Consider the following 22,188-nt stretch of genomic DNA (forward strand, 5'->3'; position numbering starts at 1 on the left):
ATCCAGAATGATGCATATAGCTATAACTGATTTTAAGCAGTGATCAAATCTCAAAAATGGTGATCTTAAAAAAACATTTATTTAATAAAAAATTATTAGTTAAAAAAGTATATTATAAATAATTACAATATTATTGACAAATTCTTGAATTATGGAATAAAAGCCTGTTAGTGTGTAGTAATATTTTAAGCTACTAGCTAATTAATTATTCAGCTATTACAGTATATACAACAAAACATTACTGATATGATGCATAATTCCAAACTTTTGAACAGTAGGGTAACGGTCAGCACTCTATTAGAGGCAACTAGCTCTGTCCCACAGTCTTTATTGGATGGTTTGTATGTATGGGTTTTAATGGGATGAGAGACGCATGAGCCCCACCTGTCGGTCTTTGGGCCCCACCTGTCCCGTGCGAGAGTCGGTGACCTCCTTGTACAAGCTGATGTCCAGGTAGTAGCCACTCTCGTTGGTCAAAAAGAGGCGGATGGGAATCTGCTTGCCTGTAGGGGTCAAACGAATGTTTATCTTCAGCTCAGCCTGGAGAACTCGCAGCTTCCACAGCCGGCTACCGTACCGCATCACCATCGAGCGAACAGACTCTTCAATCTGAGGGAACACAAATACACATCCACACATATATTTATATAAACTAGTATTTAAAAGTCAGTCACTAAATCACTTTTCAATTACTGTTTTCAATAATATAAACTAAATTGGTTGCAGATAACTGTGCATGATTATGGTGCTAGGTTTCAAATAACAACAAAGAAACTGTAAATAAAATATAATATATTTCAACAACCTATGACTGAGAAAGCTGTGAAGCATCAAGAATGCTTGCACTGTGCTGATCAATTTTTGAAGGAGATATACTGATAAAAATAATGCAAATAACAAGGTACATTATTTTTAAATATCCTCTTATTAAAAAAAACTGTTCTTGGAATATTTGAAAGAAAACACCTCTAATATGTTCAGCTTCTAATTTATATTGAAATCTAAATTAGACACTTTTTATTGTATTCTATAATTTACATTGAAATACGATTTAAATACCAAACATTGTTTTAGATGTTTTAATAACTATGTAAGTTAATATTAACTAAAATAACAATTATTATTAACAAATTATACATATGTTCATCTCAATAAGTTCACATATTGAATATGTAACTGAAGAGACTCAGCAAAAAATATACAATAGCTACAATCATTATAACAGCTGCAAAAGCAGAACAGGCAAGAAGAAGTTTGTAAAGGACTGTAGTTTATAACCTTAGAGGGGTCCATGATGACGGTGGGGACGAAGTTGAGGAAGATGTGGTTGCAGTCTGTGCGTACGGTGGTGTTATTAAAGGCCACCTCCAGCTCATCCATGGCCTCCAACAGCAGACGCTCAGCCTCATTGTGCAGGTATTCAAAAGAGGCTTCCTACAGAGCAGAGCAGTTAAAGCATGTGTATGTTATATGTAGGGGTTTTCTCATTTACTAGTATATTATAATAGACAGATACTGCTATGTTTACACTTAAACCTAACCTAACCTCCACTGCACTGTCATTGTCAGAAAAAAATCTTGGATCCCCAAGTCTTTTTTTGTATTTGAAAAAAATCTTATTTACAATGGCTAAAACTTACAGTAATACAAATTCTGCAAAAAAAAAAGTTCTATAAATTCCTTTCAAAGTTAAGCATGTTTTTTCCTTCTCCTGTGAAGTTATTATTTTAGATGTGAGGTTTTGTCACAACAGCGACTATATAATTCATTTACATTACTATACATTTAAATTTGTTTATAAGATCCTGCCGTGTGCTCACCTTCGTGACGAGGTCAGAGTGGCGAATGATTGCGCGTACGAAGAAGCGATAGTCCGTCACCTCAGTGCCCACCTCCACGCGAGCCGCTCCCAGGTACAGATGCATCTTGTGGTTGGCGCATGGAATGGCAGTCAGTGCAAAGTTCCGCATGCGATTCAACTCCAGCTGGAAGGCTAGGGCAGGTTCCAAGTGCCTGTAGATACGATCCTCCTCAAACTGGACACATACACAAGAGCAAAAAAGCGTCAAATTGTGCAACGGAATATGTTCAACTATAGTGAAAACATGAGTAAAGGGGATAAAAAAAAAATTAAGCAGAAGAGGGTGAAATTGGTTATTTTAAATTCGAAGAAAGTGAGTCTACAGGAGCAGAAAGTGGCCCCCAGCACTAATAGCAGGCTAGATTTAGTAAATGTAGGTAATCACAGCTAGCTAATGGATGTCATCTCTCTCAAATGGGCAAAATAATTAAAAAGTTCATTAAAGTAATGAGCTTTGGTGGAACCATTTTAGAAAACTATCAGAGCCGGGAGACGAAAGAGAGCCATCACTGATCATGATCGAGAGCCTATCAGAGAAAGTCTAAGCATCTGAAGAACATGCCAGCCTATTCTAACTTCTACAGGGGTTTATTATTTCTATTTGAACAAAGAAAAGCTGTGCAGGGGAGGGTCATATGAGTGTATACACCAAGTAATTTAAAATCTAAATGTAAGGCAGTTGGGGTATACAATGCACTGATGCATCATAATGTGTCAGTCTGTATGCTGCAATTCAACAAAATAGATTTTAGCATGGGAGAATCAATTAATAACCAATTTTAATAATAAACAATAAGTATTGGCTCATTTTCTTGGGTGATTTCCAATTGTAAAAAGCTTGGTGTGTTGTCATTTTTACTGTGTATACTCCACTGCAGTAAGGTGTCCAGATAAGAATGGTTCAATTGAAGGACAGCATAGCCGCTTTTGCAGGACAATGCAGGGTACTGATGTAGACAGTACTCACAGCACTTTGTTATGAACTTGCTGTAAATTGCCAGTATGGGATATTATCTATTAAGTGCAGGCCTATAGAGAACAGCTTAGAATACATCTCATGTAGGAAAAGGGAGGATATAAACAAGCAGTGCACAGATTTGCATTAAATTAAAACACTGAAGATGCTATGTTATTTGGTTATATTAACCTATAGGCTACTTTTGAAAAGCTATATAATTCTACAATTTCTCCTTATTTCTTAGGAGTTTCCTCTATTTGGCTCCATCACCACAACAGTTGGAGTGAGACATGATTTTGAATGTACGCATATTTTATACATATTTAAAAAGGTCAATTTAAAAGGAGCTTTGAAGACGGACAGTGTTTTGTTAGTGCAGTGGACATTTTGAGAATGTCCCGCAAAATGTGAAATGGGAGTTCACCCTACATAATAGTGTAAATGGTTCAAAGTTGTTTTGTTTAAATAATTCTAAATTGGAGCAAAATCATCTAACTGAATTCATTAACGACAATATTTGAGATTTGGCAATGCATGAATTGCTCGCTACAGAATCATGATGGAATTGAATTTACTCACCTTGTCTCTTGCACGGAAGGTGAAAAATTTGGGAAACTCCCTCTGTGTGGGGGCAAAATAGAATGTCAGGAGCTGACTTTGTTACATGGCATATACATGTGGTTCATGTGGCAGCTTGTCTAAAAATCCATTTAAATAATTTGAGACCATTTGAGACAATCAAGACAATCTGGACGTCAAGCTGGGGATAGGAGTGAGCTGTTCCTTACTTGGAGAGCCGGAATACTTACATGGAATCTCTGGTCCACCTCACAGTTGATTTGTTTCCTGAAATCCTGTTAGTAATGGCATCGAGAGCAAAATGGGAGGGGAGAGAAAGAGAGACATGCAGTGGAACAGCTACATTTGGGAATTTCAGTCTGAATTCTGGACATTACTGCATTACTTTAGTAAAGGTTGGACATTGGTCAAAGAATGAACAGTGAGAGAAAAAACATGCTAAAACATCTGATGGAAACGATAGCCGTACCTTTTGAGCCACAAGGAATGTAAGCCTTCGGATGCCGTGCTCAAACAGCAGTGATTTCTGTGGAGCAGAGAAAAAATTCCACTCAAGGACTTTATATCTGGCAGGTAGTGAAAACACTGAGCCTACAAAGATTTGGAGACCCCTAGCAAACTCTTTTTTGCAGTAACATAACAAACTAAATACACATCTAATCAGATATTGCCATTTTTCTTTACTTGTTGGGATGTCAGCACTCCTGACAGTCAAACTTTTAAAACACCTTTGGGCCAAAAAGAGTGCAAATATATGCTTTTAACAACAGTGTGGAAAAGAAAACTGTCAAATCATTATTTAGGCCTGCTCTTTTCATACCAAAGAAGACACTCTGAACATGAAGCATGCTGAACATGAGTGTTGAAGGCAAATGTACCCAAATGATTAAATAATAGTATTTTCCTTACTTAATTGAAAAGTAACAGGAAAAATACTGTTTAAAAAAAACTTCACTCAAAAAAACTTCACTAAGGCATGGTGTTCACAAAAACATTTGACAGTCAGTGTATTTAACTGGATATTTTGCTTAGTCAGAAGCCTCACCTTTGACTGGGTGAAATCCCGGAACATGGCAGCCAGGCCATCATCATCAATGTCACTGTCCGTCTTAATAGCCACATTCAGAATGTGGATTGGCTCCTCCAGAGTGCTCTAAAAATACACAGAAACCACACTTTGTATTGGTATTGGATGTTCTTTGGTTTGGGCATCTAATGTTCGGTTATTTTTTGCATAAGTTCATTTGGGCATTCGCTGGTTTGAACATTCTTTGGGCATGTTCCTGATGTTTGGGAACCCTTTGGTTTGGCAGTCTGATGTTTGGGCATTATTTGGTTCGGGCTACTGACATTTGGGCACTCATTAGTTCGAGAACTCTTTGGTTTGGAAGTTTAACATTTGGGCATTCTTTAGTTTGGTGTCTGATGTTTGGGCATTCTTTAGTTTGGTGTCTGATGTTTGGACATTCTTTAGTTTTGGTGTCTGATGTTTGGGCATTCTTTAGTTTGGGTGTCTGATGTTCGGGCACTCCCTGATTTGTGCCATTTGGCCATTTTTTTGCTTTCAGGCATTTGACATTTGGGCATTCTTTGGTTTGGGCATCCGACATTAGGGGATTCTTTAGATGCTGTGCATCAAAGCTAGAGTTGAAGGTGTCTCACCTTGTTGTCTTCTTCACCATACAGCACAGGGTTTCCCCCTTCAGGGAAGGAGGGGCTGGTGGGGGGAGAGTCTGAAAAACAACTGAGGACATCTTTAATGTTCCTGAGAGAGAAAAAACAGACAATATACAAAATCAAGTTTGTAAGTGATAAGGAGCTAACAAGTGCGCGCGCACACACACACACACACACACACTATTCATCACTCTACTTACTTTCCATTACCTCCAGTAATGCTTAATCTAATGTTAACTCACGGAAATGAGGTGTTTTGCTCTCTTAACTGTTTATTAAGTCTATAAAATAAAGCCATGTATATATATATATATATATATATATATATATATATATATATATATATATATATATATATATATATATTATATTTTTTATAAATAAAAACAGTAATTATTTCACATGTTCAGATATTTCACATCTTCAATATGTTCAGTGTGACTGTATACAACACCCACTACACATCTTTTACTTTGTTTGTTGATTTACAATGTTTACCCATAGTGCTATGCGAAACTTGGACACCACTCATTCATTTATTTCATTTTCAGCCAAAACACTCATTAAGAACAAGTCATTCATGTTGCAAATGCGGAAAATGTATTCAACAGAAAATGACACAGAAGTCTCAACAACTAAATCCCACATATTTTTTAGTACTTAGTGTGTCTACCCTCAGTCTTTATTACAGCTTATTTAGGGAGACTTCAACAGGGAAACAACACTTTCCTAATACCAACCTAGATGCACACATACACGCACCTGGTGAACTCCTGGAAAGAGCGGAAAGACACCATGGCTCCCATGCGCTGGCAGGGTGGGGTGAAGGAAGCGTCCAGTAAAACATCACTCACACTGGCCACATGAACCATCCCATAGTGGTTCAGGTTGGACGAGAAGGACATTCTGAGAGCCCAACAAACATACACAAACACACATATAGCGTTATTAAACAGCATGGCCAGTACAGGCACTTGTCTCAGGAGAAGCTGAGAGAACAGTATTGTGTCCTCACAAGCTGCATCAGCTAGAAATCTGAAAATGTCTTAAAAGTTCTCAAAAAAGCTGGGTCAGCTTGTAAGGAGGCAATTCGAAAAAGAAAAAGGAAATATAAGTAAACATCAAAAGGTGTTATATGTTCTCCCAAAATCAGACGTGAAAGGTAAAACATTCGTAAACCAGTAAAAATGTTCCATCTTAATCACATGACTTCTTCAAAACAAACTTCACAAAAAAAGGGTAACTCTGGGGTTAGTTGAAATGACACCCAAGAAACCCCTTACCCACAAAGCACTCTTAAAACGATGTCCAAGAAGATCCACATTTCACCAAAAAAGAGGCCCAGCTCCTTCCTTACCCCTTCCTACATTACCACCCAGAGGTTAAAGAAATTCTTCACTCAAATTCTAATACACGAATGCTAACGATGGCTCATTAACTTCCATTCAAAGTTAACCAACGTTAGCATATTTGAGTGCAGTGTTCCTTTAAGCTAACCTGTGATTTAAAAGAGAGCTAATCCAGTGAACTCTCTCACTCTACCTGTCCTCATTCACGGCCTGGTCGCTAGTTGTAGCTGCGCAAGCTTTAACTTTGCTAGCATCACTCGCTCTACTATTAGTGCTGCTAGCTGGAGTTCTGTAGTCCAGTAGCGGTACAGACAGTTTCCTGAGAGAATATTGGCAAACAGTCACATTTGGTGGGGAGCACGTCACAATTAAACACAATAATTAGACTCTTAATTCAAACCCAGCATGATGTCTAGGCTGTATTATATAGCGCTAAATTAACATCAGAGTATTCAGAGCATGCACACCCACACACACACTAACGGACACAAAATGATCTGGACAACAATTTCTAATGACAAACGCACACTCACACACACAGTGTGTACACATTGAGAGTGGCGCAATAAGCCATGCTACTGCAGATTAGTGTCAGATTCCTGCTGTAGTCTTCATTTTGAGAAATACATTTTAAAGGTAGGACTAGTGGCAGCATCAGCAAACTCATACTCAGAGTGAACTCATTAATGTCCATATACCAAATTCCCCAAAAGAGTTGAGCTTGTCTGATCACCAATCTCAAAAAATATCAAATTAATTAAACTACTGGGCTACAAAGTGAGTTTTTTTTTATCATGTATCATATTATATCTAGTCTGGGACTGCTGATTTGTAACAATCCAAATCTGTATCAAAATTTTATGCTGTGAAAAACAATTAAATGAGCACTGCTAGATGTTCCACCAAAGTGTAAATACATTTCATCTCTCTTGACCAATCAGAACAAGTTCTGTCACTTTTTCCTTATCATACTAGATTTACTTGTTGGACATGAGACCTTGAGGTGACACCCACATATATAATTATTTTATAAATTTATTTATTTATGTAATTATTTCTGGATCATGAAATGTTTGTTATCATATGAGCATATTGTTTCAGGATGTAACGAAAGCTTATGCATTAATAATGCATTCACGTAATAAATCATTAACAGCACTATTTGTTTCTTAAACGTTTTTAATGCATTTCTCTTTTGACAATTCAAATCATCCCTAGTAGCCTAAGGTGAAGCCCAGTTGCTCACATGCTATATGTTTAAGCAAGTTCATTTTTAAAAATATTTAATATTAAATTGAAATTTAATTTAAAATTGAAATTTCATTAAATATTTTTTGATAAAACGTATGTTTTGCATGTATGACAGAATCTGCAGCTGTAGTCATCTCATTTAAATACAGATTTTAAACAACTTTTAAGGCAAAACCTTCATCACCTTCGGCAGACTATCGCTGGACAGTGCTTGCGGGAAACCTAAGGATAACTGAACAAGCAGCAAACTAACAAAACGAACAGCAAAGTGGAAAGAAATAGTTCCTGTCAGGAGTCTCCACTGTAACAACACAAGCAATGTCAGCAAGAGTCGAGAGGCTAAAATCGAGTTGGAACTATTGAGTCTACCTATGATATATACACTCATTGGTTGGAACATGCAGCCACTGTTGCTCTCACTGGATGCCTGTGATGAAAACTGGAAACTGAATTCATTCTACGGAAGTCATATGAGTTTCAAGTTCAGGTTCAAGTGAACCCTGCACTCATAATATGAAAATAATGTTACTGAATGACTGAAAGTAATAAATATTAATAATATTTTGGTGTTTTTGTCCACTCTTATATCTAAAAGAAAATGTGCTGCTTTTAGACAAATTTAACACCATAAAACAATATGATTAATTGTGATTAAGTACTTTAATCATTTGACAGCTCTATTTTTGATTAATTCTGCAAACACCTAAAAAACTCATATGAAACTTCTGAGGTTGGTCAGGATACTCACAGCATGCGAATATATTCAGGGATTAGCTAAAGGCTCATTTGCATATTCCAGAAAACTGCAGTATTACTACTGCAAAAGCCAATATTGTGATAACACTGAAAATTGGTATATTGTGCAGCCACCATATATTTGCATGGTGCATAGACACTATTACATTGTAGAAAGCTTTAACACCCAGACAAGCTTCAGTGAAACTAGATATAAAGTAGACATTCAAGTTTCTTCCAAGAGCAGTGCTTGCCCATGCTGCCTCTTCTAATCTAGTATCTCTAAATATCTACACTACTCTGTACAGAAAGCTAGACATTGGTTGACAGTATAAAGAATGTGTACTATACCTGTTTAGAGTGGGGATGTTCCCTCTGCAATCAAATAACATTGATTACTGATCGGTTAGTGTCAGGCCAAAAGTGGCAAGAAGCAGTCCTGAGTGTCAGGTTCTGTGTGGCTGTAATGTATAAAAATCACCTACATTTTATGCTAAACATTAAATTTGTCAATCGTTACAATGTTCCAACAGTTCAAAACCATGTGACCTAACTGATCAGGTCAACTGAGCTCTATTACATATTTCTATGCCACACACAAGCTTCAGTAAAGACTGCTTCCTCCCACACATGCATGCAGTAAATGCATGGCGTCATTCACAGTATTTTAAGACGACATGACAGAATCAGAACCTCGTTCACTCTCCTGCTTACAAAGAGTGAGGAGGCAAAACACAAAACGGGATTCAAGAGGTCCACAGTGAGGCATGCAAAAATGACACTGGTTTGAAGGCGGGCTTTGCCTGGTATTTCATGTCATGAACTAAATCATTTGGAAAAAAGGAAGAGTTTTGCGAAAAATCAAATTTGCAGTTTGTCCCCGTTACCTTAAATGTAGTAGATCAGCCAATACGTGTGGTGTCTGAAGTCTGCTTCTTTAGTTTTGCACTGGAGCTACAAGACTAATGTAGCCAACAAGTAATTAAGCTTATATACCATCAATTAGCATTGTATAAATGGCATACCATATAGAATTATGACTAATTTTGATATCCGAGTATCTTTCAGAGCTAATGAACGGATATTTGGTTGATCACAGGGAAGAAAAAGGAAAAAAAAATTTTTAAAGAAATTAACAAAGGCCTGTGGTCTTACTTTTTTAGGTTACAGCATGGTATTATGAGTATAGTAGCTTGTGGAAGAACACATTTAAAAACATGTTTTATTATTCAACAGTAGCAATAAAAATCAGTAGGTTCATGTCCTGGATCAGTGATGGAGGCTACCTCTTCAGATAAGCTAATGTTAGCACTACAGCAATGTTAGACACTCATGAGGACTCATCATCTTCTACACACTCATTTTCTCCTGAGTGGTTGATATTCCAGTCTTTGGTTTATTAGTCTAGTTAGTGAAAAGAGAAAAAAGTGCAGTCACATTCTTACTAAAATGTCTTTGGCAATGAGTGCATGTTACCCTTTGTATTTTGTAGTAGTAAAGTTTAAGATAATACACTTATTTGCTCGCGAAAACAAGCAAACCTGACACATTTTACAGTTAAAACATAAAAAACAAAAAACATAAAAATCAGATCAGCATTTAATCTTTATGTTAGTCTATATATTTTCTCAGACACTGTAAAAACAAAAGTGTCATACACTGAAAAAAGTCTACTTGAGGTTGCTCAAAAACGATGTGTAACGTAGATAAATGTGTGAGGTAGACATACAGTCTGCATGATGCTAATTCCTCCCATTCATAAGCTTTCATTGCATGTTAGCCACATTAGCCTTGTAGCTTCAGTGCAAAACTAAAGAAGCAAAAGTTCAGACACAAAAAACATTTTGGCTGATAAATTTGATTTTTCGCTGAACAATTTCTTTCAGCTGTGCTTAGCAGAGGCAATGCAAGGAAGGGAAGTGCTTAAGCGACCAATCAGAGTCAATATGTTAAGCAGGCACAAATCCTACTGGTTACCTTTTTTTTTTTTAAGTGCTGTTAAAGTTCTGATGCAAAGTCTACCAGATGTAGATGCAAGGCTAGTCTAGAGCCTTTCTGAAATAGAAACTTCAGTATTGAACACCACTCTTCTTTTTAAACACCCTTTTACAAAACAGAGATAGAGAAAATATTCTACATATATTGTATAGATGTTGCACAGGTAGAGCAGTTGATGGTGCAGAGGACCCAGAACAGTGGAGGAGATTTCTATTGGAGACTGGCTTCTGTGTATACAGAACTGGTGATGTATATTATTAAATTCACAGGGCCTCCATTTTTATTTTAATCCTCCTCCACAGTGCCAATAGCCAAGTATGGAATGAGACAGGATGGGATGGGATGGGATGTGGGTAGAGCTTTAGGGAAGAAAGGTGGTCTTGGGGCACCTGTTGGGATGCGAGGTGGGCAGCATGAACTGGAATTCCACGATGCAAGTGTTGTCCTTCAGCTGCCGGTGCTGGACGCTATTAAGCTCATACGCAATGTAGGCTCTCCGAACGTACACCTGACAGAGTGCAAAGGAAGGTTTTAACTGCATAAACAGCAGGCTTTATCCAAAACTACATTAATTTTATGTATTGTAATGAGACTGAGGAACTGAAATGTGGACCTACATACAGACCCTTGCACTTTGAGTGAAGCAGAGGTGCTTTTTCCAGAATGCTAGTAGATACAGGCATTTTAATATTTTTTGCCTTTTTATGCATTTTTAAATAAAACAGAATTTAAATTTAGCTCACAATTTATTTCATTATGCCTTTTTCAAATACTTAAGGTTATCAAACACTAAGACAAGTTTGGATATCTGAGTGTTCAAATAACCACACCCATTTCTAATCTCTTGATGGTCCTGTTGCATGCAAATTATGTCAGAATCTCCTCTTACCTCTAGAGCAGCCATTCGGACCACCTGGTTGCTGTGGTAGAAGAAATTGGGCAGCACGTCAAAGATGGATGTCTCGGACAGAATCAGTTTCTGGACAGAAATAAAATTAAAGGGGGGTGGTTTTTGACATTACATTAATCAAGCCTGAACAATCTGCTCGTGAAATTAATCAATGACTTAATTAAGGGACCTTTAAATTTCACAATTACACCTGGCAAAATTCCGAAAGAGACCAGCAGGTGGGCACCTTAGTATTCACTCAAAACAAGGTAGCCGAATGCTTTAGATTAAAGCAGGGGTGGGGAACTCTGGTCCTGGAGGGCTAAATTCCTGCACTGTTTGGTGATTTTCCTGCCTAAATACATCTGATTTAACTCAACAGTTAATTGGCAAGTTTAGTGGGAACGTTTGAGCAGGGAGATCGCCAAAAGCTGTTTTTTGGGCCTCAGTTCACCACCCCTATATTAAAGAGTTTCCGTTATTCAGCACAATTTGGTGATTTCCCTATTTAAATACAACTGATTCAGCTCAGCAGTTTGTTACCAGGTTTAGCAGGTGTGTTACAGAAGAAGAATCAGTAACCTGTGCTGGACACTGGCCCTCTACAACTGGAACTGGATGCCCCTGCGTTAGACCTACCTGCAGGTTCTCGATGCAGAACTGGTGTCCGTACATGTCAATGGCTGAAAGGAAGATGGACTCCACCTGGTTGTGCCGCAGCTCGTATGACGGCAGGTGAGACGCTATCAGCACCTGAACAGAGTCAAGATCAGGCATGAGCAACTAAGCTAGCCGTACATCATGTACCCACATTTTTGGGGTAATCCTAGAGAACTGTCTGAATTGATAGTCCTGCTATATAAAGAAAGAGTGTTTGCATGTTTTACAGTTGTTTTATTTAAAAGTCTCTGAAATGTTTATTGAGTATGTTTTTGTGTGTACCTGGCGGGCACGCAATGCCACTTTGGCATTGGTGGTCTTGCTGAGCTGTGTGAGCTCAGTAAGGATAGACATGAGCTCATCTGTCAATGTAGGGTCTCGCCCACACAACTGATCCTGAAGAGAGAGAGAGAGAGAGAGAGAGAGAGAGAGAGAGAGAGAGAGAGAGAGAGAGAGAGAGAGAGAGAGAGTGTGTAGGTCAGCAATAGCTACTTTAAGGCAAGTTCCTAAACCAAAGAAACACTTTCCTAATACTCTCAATCCAAGACATTTACAAAATGATCTAAATTGCTGGGCTAAGAATCTTGAGAATCTTGGGCCCTGTTTATACCTGGTATTAACATCTGTCTCGTCTGATATGAAATTAAGTGGATAGTGAGATGTACTGCATTTAACAGGAAATACCTACACCTTTCTCTATGCACTTCTATGTGTGAGGTTAATAATGGGTACTCACAATTAGCATAGTGACCAGAGAATTCTTCTTAGTGACCTGAGCATGGGAGAAAATGTAGTTGAGCACGTTGGCCATGTCCCCTTTGTTCTCTTCACGTAACGCAAATACACACTTGTCATAGTGTCCTGAGGAAACGCACACACACACACACACACACACACACAAAAAAATACCCTTGAGAAATATTACAAAACATGCACAGTAAGTGGAAAAGAACTTGCAACGAAATTATGATGCTGGGGTGCCCTCAAGTGGAGAGATTAGGAAATGCACCTCAAAACCAAAGTAAAAGAGAGTCAGAAGGGTGATTCTAGACTCTATTTAGGGGAGTATCAGCCCCCTTTTTTCATCACAGGCCCCCCAGAATTGTCATTCCTTCCCAAAATTATACATTTTGTGATCTGTTGCTTTTTGCTTTTATTGCAGCACTGTTCGAAACAACCAACAAAGTAACTGTCTTGAAATATTCTTCAAAATACAACACTCTGCCTGCTAAAGAACATAAGTTGTTTTGGCTCAGACCTCTTGGAGCTCTGCAGCATGTATAATCAAGTACAAAAGCAGAGGACAAAACGTATAAGAATAAGAAAATGCAACAATGTGAACTACCAGACTTGTCAAACACTGAAGCTGCCGCACACCGACTCTCAGCACTGATCAGGTTCTCAGAGCGCTACAGTTCTCCACTCATTCTCAGACAATAAACTCATGTCTGAGGATGACCGGCTCAAAAACCAATCCCCTGTAGTGGGGCCTAGTACCATCATCACTAGAAGAAAATTTTGGGCATTTTAACACGAAAATTCTTGTTCATTCCTAGCCTAAAACAGAGTAACTGCCATGGAGATATTTAGTTCATTTGAGTTCAACAACCACACAAATACAATTCATGTCAAAAAATTGTACAGTTTTCTAGGTATTTTGACTTTTGTGTTAAATTTTGCACACACGACCATTTGGCCTCGGTATGGTATGCAACAAATGTTTAGTATAAATCTTCTTTTAAGATCACACATCTATTAAAAATAGAGGCCATTCTAAAAACTTTGCTCATCATTTGTGTTGTGTGTCATTCTTGGGCCCCAATGATTGCCACTTTTGATGTAATTTGTAAATGTTGCTAAGCTCTCATAGCAGTTACTGACGTTCACAGAAATCAACGTGTTTTACTGACAAAATGAACTAAATGAAAGCCTGATTGGTAATGATTGTTACATAATGATATTGATAACTATAGGATTGCCAAATAATGACCATAATCTGCTGCTGTGCTGTGTCTGGGGAAGAGGCAGGATAACATACTAGCAGTAGGCTCCCCCATTTCCAAAACACTTAAAATCTATACAAATCACGTGAATGGCATGTGCATTATTCAAAAAGGTAAAGGTAAAGCCGAAAAGTCAAGAGTGTGCATTTATGCATTCTGATGTTTTAAAGGACATTTAACCAAGAATAAACCTACAGATGCTGATATTAGATGACATGTAGCCTTTACATTTCAAATTTACATTGTTAAAGACAATAAGTCTAATGTTTAGTTTGTGCAAATCGCTCGTTACACTGCTTCATCGCTCATAATGGGCAATAGCAAGATATTACAGTCCACAGCATTCTAATGCTAAATAACCCTTAATGGCCTTGACAGTCAGGGAAAATTGACTTCTGAATAGAAAAAAAAAAAAAAAAAAACTAAAACTTTTCTTATTGTCAGTGGGAATAAAGTTCACACAGAATTTGTCCTGTGTTGTTCAAATCAGAAGTATTGGTGATCAAGTAACTGATTGATCAATTCTCATATATTGGATTTACAAACTACCATGAAAACAATACATGCTTTTATAAGACAGTTGATGTACTGCACATGCATGCATAGACTCACACACACAAATGTGCACAATATTAGTGCTCTGTTGCATTCAGTTGTGGAAGTATTTCTGATCGTGCAAATCTCACACTTTCTTTGGGGGCTGAGCACCCCCAAGGATAAATTCCTAAAATCTCCCCAGATAAGAAAGCCTACTAAAAACCACTGAAGAAGGTGATCTCACCATGCTGGAACTGCACCTCCACCTTCAAGTACTGCCTCAGCAAGTCCATCACCACTGCCCTCATATGACCCCGAATACCACTGCGATACCTTAAGAGAAGAGATAAGTCATAAGTCGTCACAGGTGCAGACATACACACAAATCCAAATATATCCAAAAAGGAATGGTGCACAATATTAAATAAATTATGGTGCTAACATTAAATATCGGTTCAAGAAAATGGCTAATCAATATGTGTTGGAATAAAAGAGTATGTGTGTGCACTGACTTTTGGACGAGCTGCACGATGCTCTGGGTGTTCATAAAGAAAACCTCACGCTCTGACTTCCTGTTCAGTGTAGCAGCGTGGCTGTCCAGAATGTTGGCAATCTGACAATGAATAGAGAGAACAGAAGAATGTCAGTCACTAGAGCACAATCAATACAGAAGGATTGGTAGGACCAGCGTTCGGAAGAGGTGGGTCTCGGTGATCATAGAGATGTTATTCTTTTTCCATTGGCACCAACTGAGTGAGGCAAATGCTGTGGGAGCCTGTCCAATTCAAGCATGTGTCTCCTTTGAAGATGCCACTTGAACATTTTATTACAAATGATTAATGCCTCTATTTTTTTGCATCAACACATTTTCCTACTTTGACCCTTTGAACCATCAGTAGTTCATCATTGGTCAGATTGCTTCTTTTTTAGTGGTCAGAAATTAAACATTGATGAAGAGCTAAAGCAGTGTTTCCCAATCCAAGACCGGGAGGCACATTGCCCTGCACATGTTAATGGTTTCCCTGGTCCCAGGACACTAAATAGCTCTTTAACAATCCCTTACCTTAACATAGCTTTTCCCTTTAAAGCAGGGAAAGCACTAAAATGTGCAGAGCAGGCTACCTCCAGGACAAGGGGTGGGAAATACTGGGTTAGAGGATGGGTAACTCAAACTGTGCGTCAACAGACCAACTACGGACTCTAAATATACACAATATAATAAACTGTGTGCAATTTAAATGATGTTCTTCTCAATTTAAAAAAGGTAAGCAGGAAAATTCATAGATAATTCCATAATTCAGGTTAACATCCTACAGTCAACGACTGGCCGAGAGGAGAAATGCTATGTTCACATTACAGTGTTGAAGTGGCACAAAACACACAACACAGATCTAATTTTGATCTGTTTGATCTGTAATCTAATCTGATCTGTTTTGTGCCACTTTCATAAGTCATTTTTCCCCTTTGATATCCAATACAGCATTTTCTGTTGACATCTGTCCATTATCGATACTCACTGATACTAATACGCCAATTGTAGTGAACACAGCCAAAGAGTTTTCAACATGAAAATGTGTATGTGTGTGTACCTGTTGGCTGGGGAATTGGCAAAGCACAGACGTGATGTTGCTGGCATACTGAGCCATCTCTTTCTTAATGGCCTTCTCCACTGCAGGGGGGATTCGGCCGGACACACTGGTCATGATGTCCTGCAGCTCCAGCAGGGGCAGAGAGGGGTCCCGCAGAGTCTTCATCAGCCGCTCAACCCACTCCTTCAGCTGAGGGAATACACACGGAATCATATCACAGTCAAAGGAAACCTCGTAAGTCTTCAGTTCTTTAGATCAGCGATGCCCAAATCGGACATTCACATGTTCTACGTTTTAGCTCAGTACGGACCGTCTGGGAGTCCTTGAGAACCTCTGCTTTACATGTAGTTTACATTCTGAATTGCCACCACCAAGATTCATTTTTTTTTATTTGAGAAGTGATGTAACATTACTTTGTCCGTCATCTATTTTAATAGAATAGTGCCATAGAAAAAAACTGTAGTAAATGAGGTACATTTTAAAAATATTTTTTTATGCAAAAAAAAATAAATAAAAAAAAACCCGCCTCAGGCATTTAAAAGCATAGTAACCTCAGATGACAGGCGGTCTTCGTCTTATACTCAAGGTAAATTCTTTTCTGCTCAGTGGATGATGTGGAAACATGCTGGCTTGTCTTAGTAACAGTGAAAAAGGAGAAACATCTTTTCTAACTTCTGCTGTTGTATATAGACTAGCTGCCCTACTTCAGACCACTCAGTCATGTTCATAGCACATTATAGCACTCATGTTTCACAGTAGCAAAATAAAATAAAATAAAATGCAAACATTTTGAATTAATTTGAAATTATTGTTTGTGATGTCACAAAAACGAACCCATTTACATACATCCACCTACTCTGCCTACAGCAGTTTAATCTCACCCATTCATACTGAAGTAATAAAGTGCTTTAAGAATGAGGCACAATACAGAGCAGCCTATCAAACAGAATTCATTTATCTTAAACCAGTTGTAAAGGCACAGTACTAAAAATCGCTTGTTTTTTGGAAAATGCCTTTTTTATTTCCCAGTAAGTAATAATGCTCACTGTTAAGACTAGCACAGGTAAACATGAAGGCAAGTGTGAAGGCAGACTATATTGAGACTCTGAAGTTGTAGTCTGAGTAAATCTTCTCATGGCCAGTCATTATGTGTGTGTCTACAGGGATGTGTGAGTATTTTACCCTGGCATTAAAGAAGTGTTCGGGCAGGCAGAAGCCACTCATGATGTGGACCAGGTGGTGAAGAGTGTTGTGAAAGACTCTGTGTAGCTTCTCTCCTCTAAGAGCCACAGCCTGGACACTGGGCAAAGCTCCTGTGTGTAACTCCGCCTGGAACATACACACAAAGTAAGCACAGACTAGGGATGCATGAAAAATCAAATCTTTATTTGCGTTTTAATGATAAACACATCATTAAGGCTGTGATGACAGATGAAATTACCAGGTGCAGTTTCTGCAGGTGCAGCACCACAATGACATACATAAATTGCCAGAAAGGTAGCACAGCTTGAGCTGCTAACCTGTAAACAATGCTTTAAATGTGATGACTATTCTTACTCTCTGTGTTTTGTATAAAATGTACAAAGCAGTAATGGCTACTGTTACGATGAACTTGCATTACCTTAATGATCTTTTTAAGGAGTTAAGTACAGTGACTATTTTCAGCCTTACAGTGTACAATATGTGCTTGTAGATGTGATGTAATTAGCTATTAGTATTTTATTACTTTTCTTTTGCACAACATTGAATGGTTCTTTTGTAACTTTTGGAATCACATCTCACATTGTCACAATGATCCAACAGCGTTTTATGACTTTATGCCCATATCACCGAGTGTAGACTTTGTTTTTCTCCTGTTGCCAGTCATGGCCAATTTTGAATTCACAATATATTAATTAATGTTTCTTCATAGACAGTAATATAAATTCTTGTCCTCATAAACAGATTACAGAAAGAGGCCAAGAGTCAAACATTACGTCCTTAACGTTAAGGGTGTAACAGTAGTTACCCACTCCTACTGCATCCTAACTAGTTTTTATTGGTTAAGCTCAGTTTTATAAAACGATATTTTACAATCTTTTGTTTTAGAATAAAATGTGAAGTTTTATAAGCCAAACCAGTCTGTGTAGTTCATAAGTAGAGCTCTGTAGAATCAAGACATTGTCTAAACATAAAAAGATGGAAATCGAAACAAATCTTGACCACAGAATCAAAAATCATATACATCTAAAAAATGTGTGTCACTATAACTGGGGATACACAGACATTCTAGTCACTGAAAACTTTCACCTGAAGATGTTTTTAAAAATAGTACTTTGGGTTTTCAGCCAAAAGAAAAATGGACAAAAAAATTTGACCAAAATTAACAAAGACTAAATAATCTACAACGAAAGGTCAAAATCTAAGACTTCACAAATAATTGTAATATTAAAAAAGGGGGGGGAAACAGCGATTATAAACACTGTTCCCTTCACTTTCCTGTGCCAGTCAGCACACACGTTTAAACTATTTGAGCAGCAGCAACTTGCTTTATAATCACTGTGCATGGCAAGCAGGGATACAACACCCAAGAAGTTCACTACTACAGATCTGAGATCACTTGAAAACATGATCATTTGCATGGCTTGATATACAGAATAAAAGGAAAGGTCCCACTGTTTTGGGATTTGGTTTCTGACTCACAACATCCTGAATTTCAGTTTCAGCCAAGGACTTTTATTTTGGTGCATGATTAGTTTTAATTCTACTTAATTTTAGTATCATATATTTTTCAACAGGAAGTTCAAAGACCCTAGTTAAATTCATAGGGCCACAAATCTTTTTCTGTCTCCTTCACAAACACTGGCCTACCTGTTGGACTCTGCTGGGGTCGTCCAGCTGCAGTTTAGCAATAACACAGCCAGGCTCCAGCACGGCTCCTGCTCTCTTTACATAGTGGATGCAGCCAGACTCCACTGCAGTCAGTGTCATCACCATCTTCATCACCTGTAATACATACACACACAAATTCACTGCCAGAACTGTCATATGGAATTCCAAGAAATTGCAGGTATCCACAAATATCTCATACATACACACACATACCTCAATTTCAGCATAACACTGTCCTGCGAACACATGGCCTCCATCCTCCACGGTGTACTGGATAAGTTTGCCAGCAGAGGGCGAGCGCAGCAGGGATGGGTCGTTCTCCTTCTCGAACACACAGGTCTTATTACCGATAGTGATACGGTACCTAAAGAAACAGAAAGTACAGGCTTGAAAACACTCATCTAAACTTCACAGAAAACCACTGAGACAATTTATGCATTATTACTAATTACAGTTAGCTCATAAGACCAAAAATTAGTCACAAGCATGATTTATTTTCTAAAATTTGGTTATGTGTTCCCTTGCCTTAATGACTGCATCAATTTTGTCAGGAAAGGATTAGACTCTAGAAAGTCCCTCTCCACTCTTCTACTAACTGTCCACATATTCCAGCCTGAGCTTGCATGTGTGTCTATTCCTGCATTTCACTTTCTGCTCCTGTGAACTGAGATTAAGGTCTGGTAATTTTACTGGCCAGCCAAACTGTCTCAGTGCTCCATCATGTCTGTTGAACATGTCACATACAGATACATTGCATTTGTTAACCTGGAATGTGGAAATGTCCGTGCTGTGTTCTGCTCGGAAGTACAAAGCTGAACACTTAACCAAGTGTTAGAGGAGAAAAGATGCATGTGACTTGTAATGCAGGCAGCTTATCTTAAATTGTTTAACAAGTATTAATAACTAATCAATTATCACCTGTCAATAGTTGGTAACGTTGCCAATTGTCTATCCCGGATAATCAAGCAAAAATAACTACAGGACATTTGCTATACCTGTCCACTTCCTCCTTCATGTATGTGGTGTAGCTGCTACCGTCGTAGGACAGAAGCAGGCCGCCGTCGCTCAGTCGGTGGACATCCACCTCCGATGAAGAGTTGTTCATGATGACCACGTAAGAGGTGGGAGACTGACGGGCCACTTTCAGAACGTATTTAGTTCCCTCATAGATCAACTCCACATCCACTGTGTTCAACAGTGTGTTAGCAGGTAACACTTGACCCCTACAGTAAGAAAGAAGGGGAGGAATGAATTTGGAAGCTTTGCTGGGTTGGAACATGATTCTAAAAAGGGATTGTATAAATTTTTGGGATGCAAATATTATTTGGGATGTAAACCTCATAGTGAGAGGTATATAAATCACCTCTCCAGAGAATGGAGGAAATTAGACACGCTGTTCCTGAAGTTTACATCCGCCACATGCAGTGCTCCACTCACTATGCCCAGCATAGTGTCCGGCCGCTCAGCCTTGTAGTGATACAGGGAAAAAAAAAAGGAATGAAGTGAGTGAGACTGGCGAAAAGAGAGAAAGAAATTAACCTACTCTGCCATCCTACTGCACCAATCATGGTGCATGACTTTTACTTCACATGCCACATTCAAAGAAGCAACATTTCATAATTAAAAACCACAAATTCAAAAAAACTTTTTTTTTTTTTTAATACGACTCTCCATGACACGACAAATGTTATTTTAGAATAAGTGCTGGACTGTCCAGTCCATCTGCACCTGCATTTTTCTCTGAGATGAGTCTGTCCAGCCAGCCTGTGTCAATGCTGTTGTGCTGAAAGCTCTCAGTCTCCAGCAGTTTGATCAGATACTCCACTGTCGTTCTGAAGTCTCCTCTGATAGACAGCTCTTTCAAAGCTACCACCATGTTCCTGAGAATGAATGAATAAGTGAATGAATGAATGAATAAATAAATAAGTTCTTAGTTCGCAATGTAAATCATAAACAGGGTTTCTGCTGGTCATTATAAAGCTGTCTTTTGCTGATTCTCTACAAAGAGAACTATGAAAACTCAGATCACTTTTATGTGCATCACTGAAATAAGAAAGCCACACCAGCAGGATCCCACAAATCCACATAGGCTTGTAATTATCTATTTGAGATACAATTAAAGGATTCACTGTAACACTGCAGTGTACAGAGTAAAGAATATGGCACTAGAATTTAGAATGTAATTTCCTCTCCTTAATTCCTCTGTGTTTATCCAGGGTAGGAGGGGAGCAGTAGGAAGGGAGGGGTAGGACAGAAGCAGTAAGAAAAGTTTCTGGACGCCAGGGTGTTGCTGGAAGGTGTGCGTGTACTCACGAGATGGCCTCCTCACGATTCTCGCCCCACGAGAAGCAGTGTCCGAACTGAGAGTCGGCAAACTCGTGCAGTCCGCCAGCGGCTGCCACGCTAAAGTAGCCCCACACGTTTTTGTTGCTGCGGAAGTTCAGCTCCTGCACCGTCCCTGAACTGGGCTTGAATCCCTGTAGCAGAGGACAAGAAGTCAAGGAAGAACAACATATACATTATTACACAGCTCTTCAATCTTTGAATCATTTCCCACATCCAGCTTTTTACTTACGGGATGCACAAAATACTTATAGAAACTATATAGCGTGTTCAGTGCCAAATTTGTGTGACCAAGACTTGTCGCTAACATACCTCATCTGGGTTTTCACTGGTGATGCGTGCTGCAATGACATGTCCTCGTGGGGAGGGGGTGGTAGAGAGTGCTTCAAAGTCAATGGGGGAGTCTCCCCATGGCTGCACACCGTACAGCATGCGGATGTCCTTGATGCGGTGCAGAGGGATGCCCATGGCAATCTGATATACATTAACATAAACAGAAGCTTTAGATAACACTTGCCAAGTGGGGTAAATATGCAGAAATGCATTTCTTTTATCTAAAATAATAATAATAATAATAATAATAATAATAATAATAAGTAGGAAGCTGTAAAAATTGAGAGATTTTAAAGGCATTCAGAATGATGCTAAATGACTGAGAAAGCTGTATAACATCAAGAATTAAGTTATAATAAAATGATTATCCAGAACGCCTCATACTTCAAACATGGTGATTACATCTCAAGGCAGAAAATGTGACAGTAATGAGCATAAATTCTCGACTGCAGTATAATATATATCACTTAATACCTCCTAAAATGTTAAAGTACTTTAAAATACCTTCTGTTTTCTAGTTTATAATACCTCTGTAAAAGCTCTTACTCAATAAAA

At 38.4% G+C, this 22,188-nt stretch overlaps 1 protein-coding gene across 1 annotated transcript in view; it reads right to left on the bottom strand.

Annotated features, from left to right (window-relative positions):
* Positions 1-22,188, bottom strand: part of acaca (acetyl-CoA carboxylase alpha) — a 59,364-nt gene that overhangs the window by 23,710 nt on the left and 13,466 nt on the right. The window contains exons 12-37 of the mRNA XM_036580364.1: positions 21,613-21,774; positions 21,271-21,434; positions 20,690-20,837; positions 20,321-20,424; positions 19,953-20,180; positions 19,171-19,321; positions 18,937-19,071; positions 17,269-17,415; positions 16,087-16,275; positions 15,010-15,110; positions 14,742-14,830; positions 12,694-12,818; positions 12,240-12,353; positions 11,937-12,050; positions 11,298-11,387; positions 10,798-10,916; positions 8,762-8,785; positions 5,838-5,981; positions 5,061-5,163; positions 4,444-4,551; positions 3,868-3,924; positions 3,629-3,673; positions 3,399-3,440; positions 1,821-2,036; positions 1,279-1,434; positions 385-609 (exon numbers count right to left, since the gene is read on the bottom strand). Of these exons, the coding sequence (XP_036436257.1) occupies positions 385-609; positions 1,279-1,434; positions 1,821-2,036; positions 3,399-3,440; positions 3,629-3,673; positions 3,868-3,924; positions 4,444-4,551; positions 5,061-5,163; positions 5,838-5,981; positions 8,762-8,785; positions 10,798-10,916; positions 11,298-11,387; positions 11,937-12,050; positions 12,240-12,353; positions 12,694-12,818; positions 14,742-14,830; positions 15,010-15,110; positions 16,087-16,275; positions 17,269-17,415; positions 18,937-19,071; positions 19,171-19,321; positions 19,953-20,180; positions 20,321-20,424; positions 20,690-20,837; positions 21,271-21,434; positions 21,613-21,774 (3,300 nt within the window). The remainder of the gene's footprint in view (positions 1-384; positions 610-1,278; positions 1,435-1,820; positions 2,037-3,398; positions 3,441-3,628; positions 3,674-3,867; positions 3,925-4,443; positions 4,552-5,060; positions 5,164-5,837; positions 5,982-8,761; positions 8,786-10,797; positions 10,917-11,297; positions 11,388-11,936; positions 12,051-12,239; positions 12,354-12,693; positions 12,819-14,741; positions 14,831-15,009; positions 15,111-16,086; positions 16,276-17,268; positions 17,416-18,936; positions 19,072-19,170; positions 19,322-19,952; positions 20,181-20,320; positions 20,425-20,689; positions 20,838-21,270; positions 21,435-21,612; positions 21,775-22,188) is intronic.

The sequence above is a fragment of the Colossoma macropomum genome, unplaced genomic scaffold (assembly GCF_904425465.1).
Source record: "Colossoma macropomum unplaced genomic scaffold, Colossoma_macropomum, whole genome shotgun sequence".
NCBI classification, from domain to species: domain Eukaryota; kingdom Metazoa; phylum Chordata; class Actinopteri; order Characiformes; family Serrasalmidae; genus Colossoma; species Colossoma macropomum.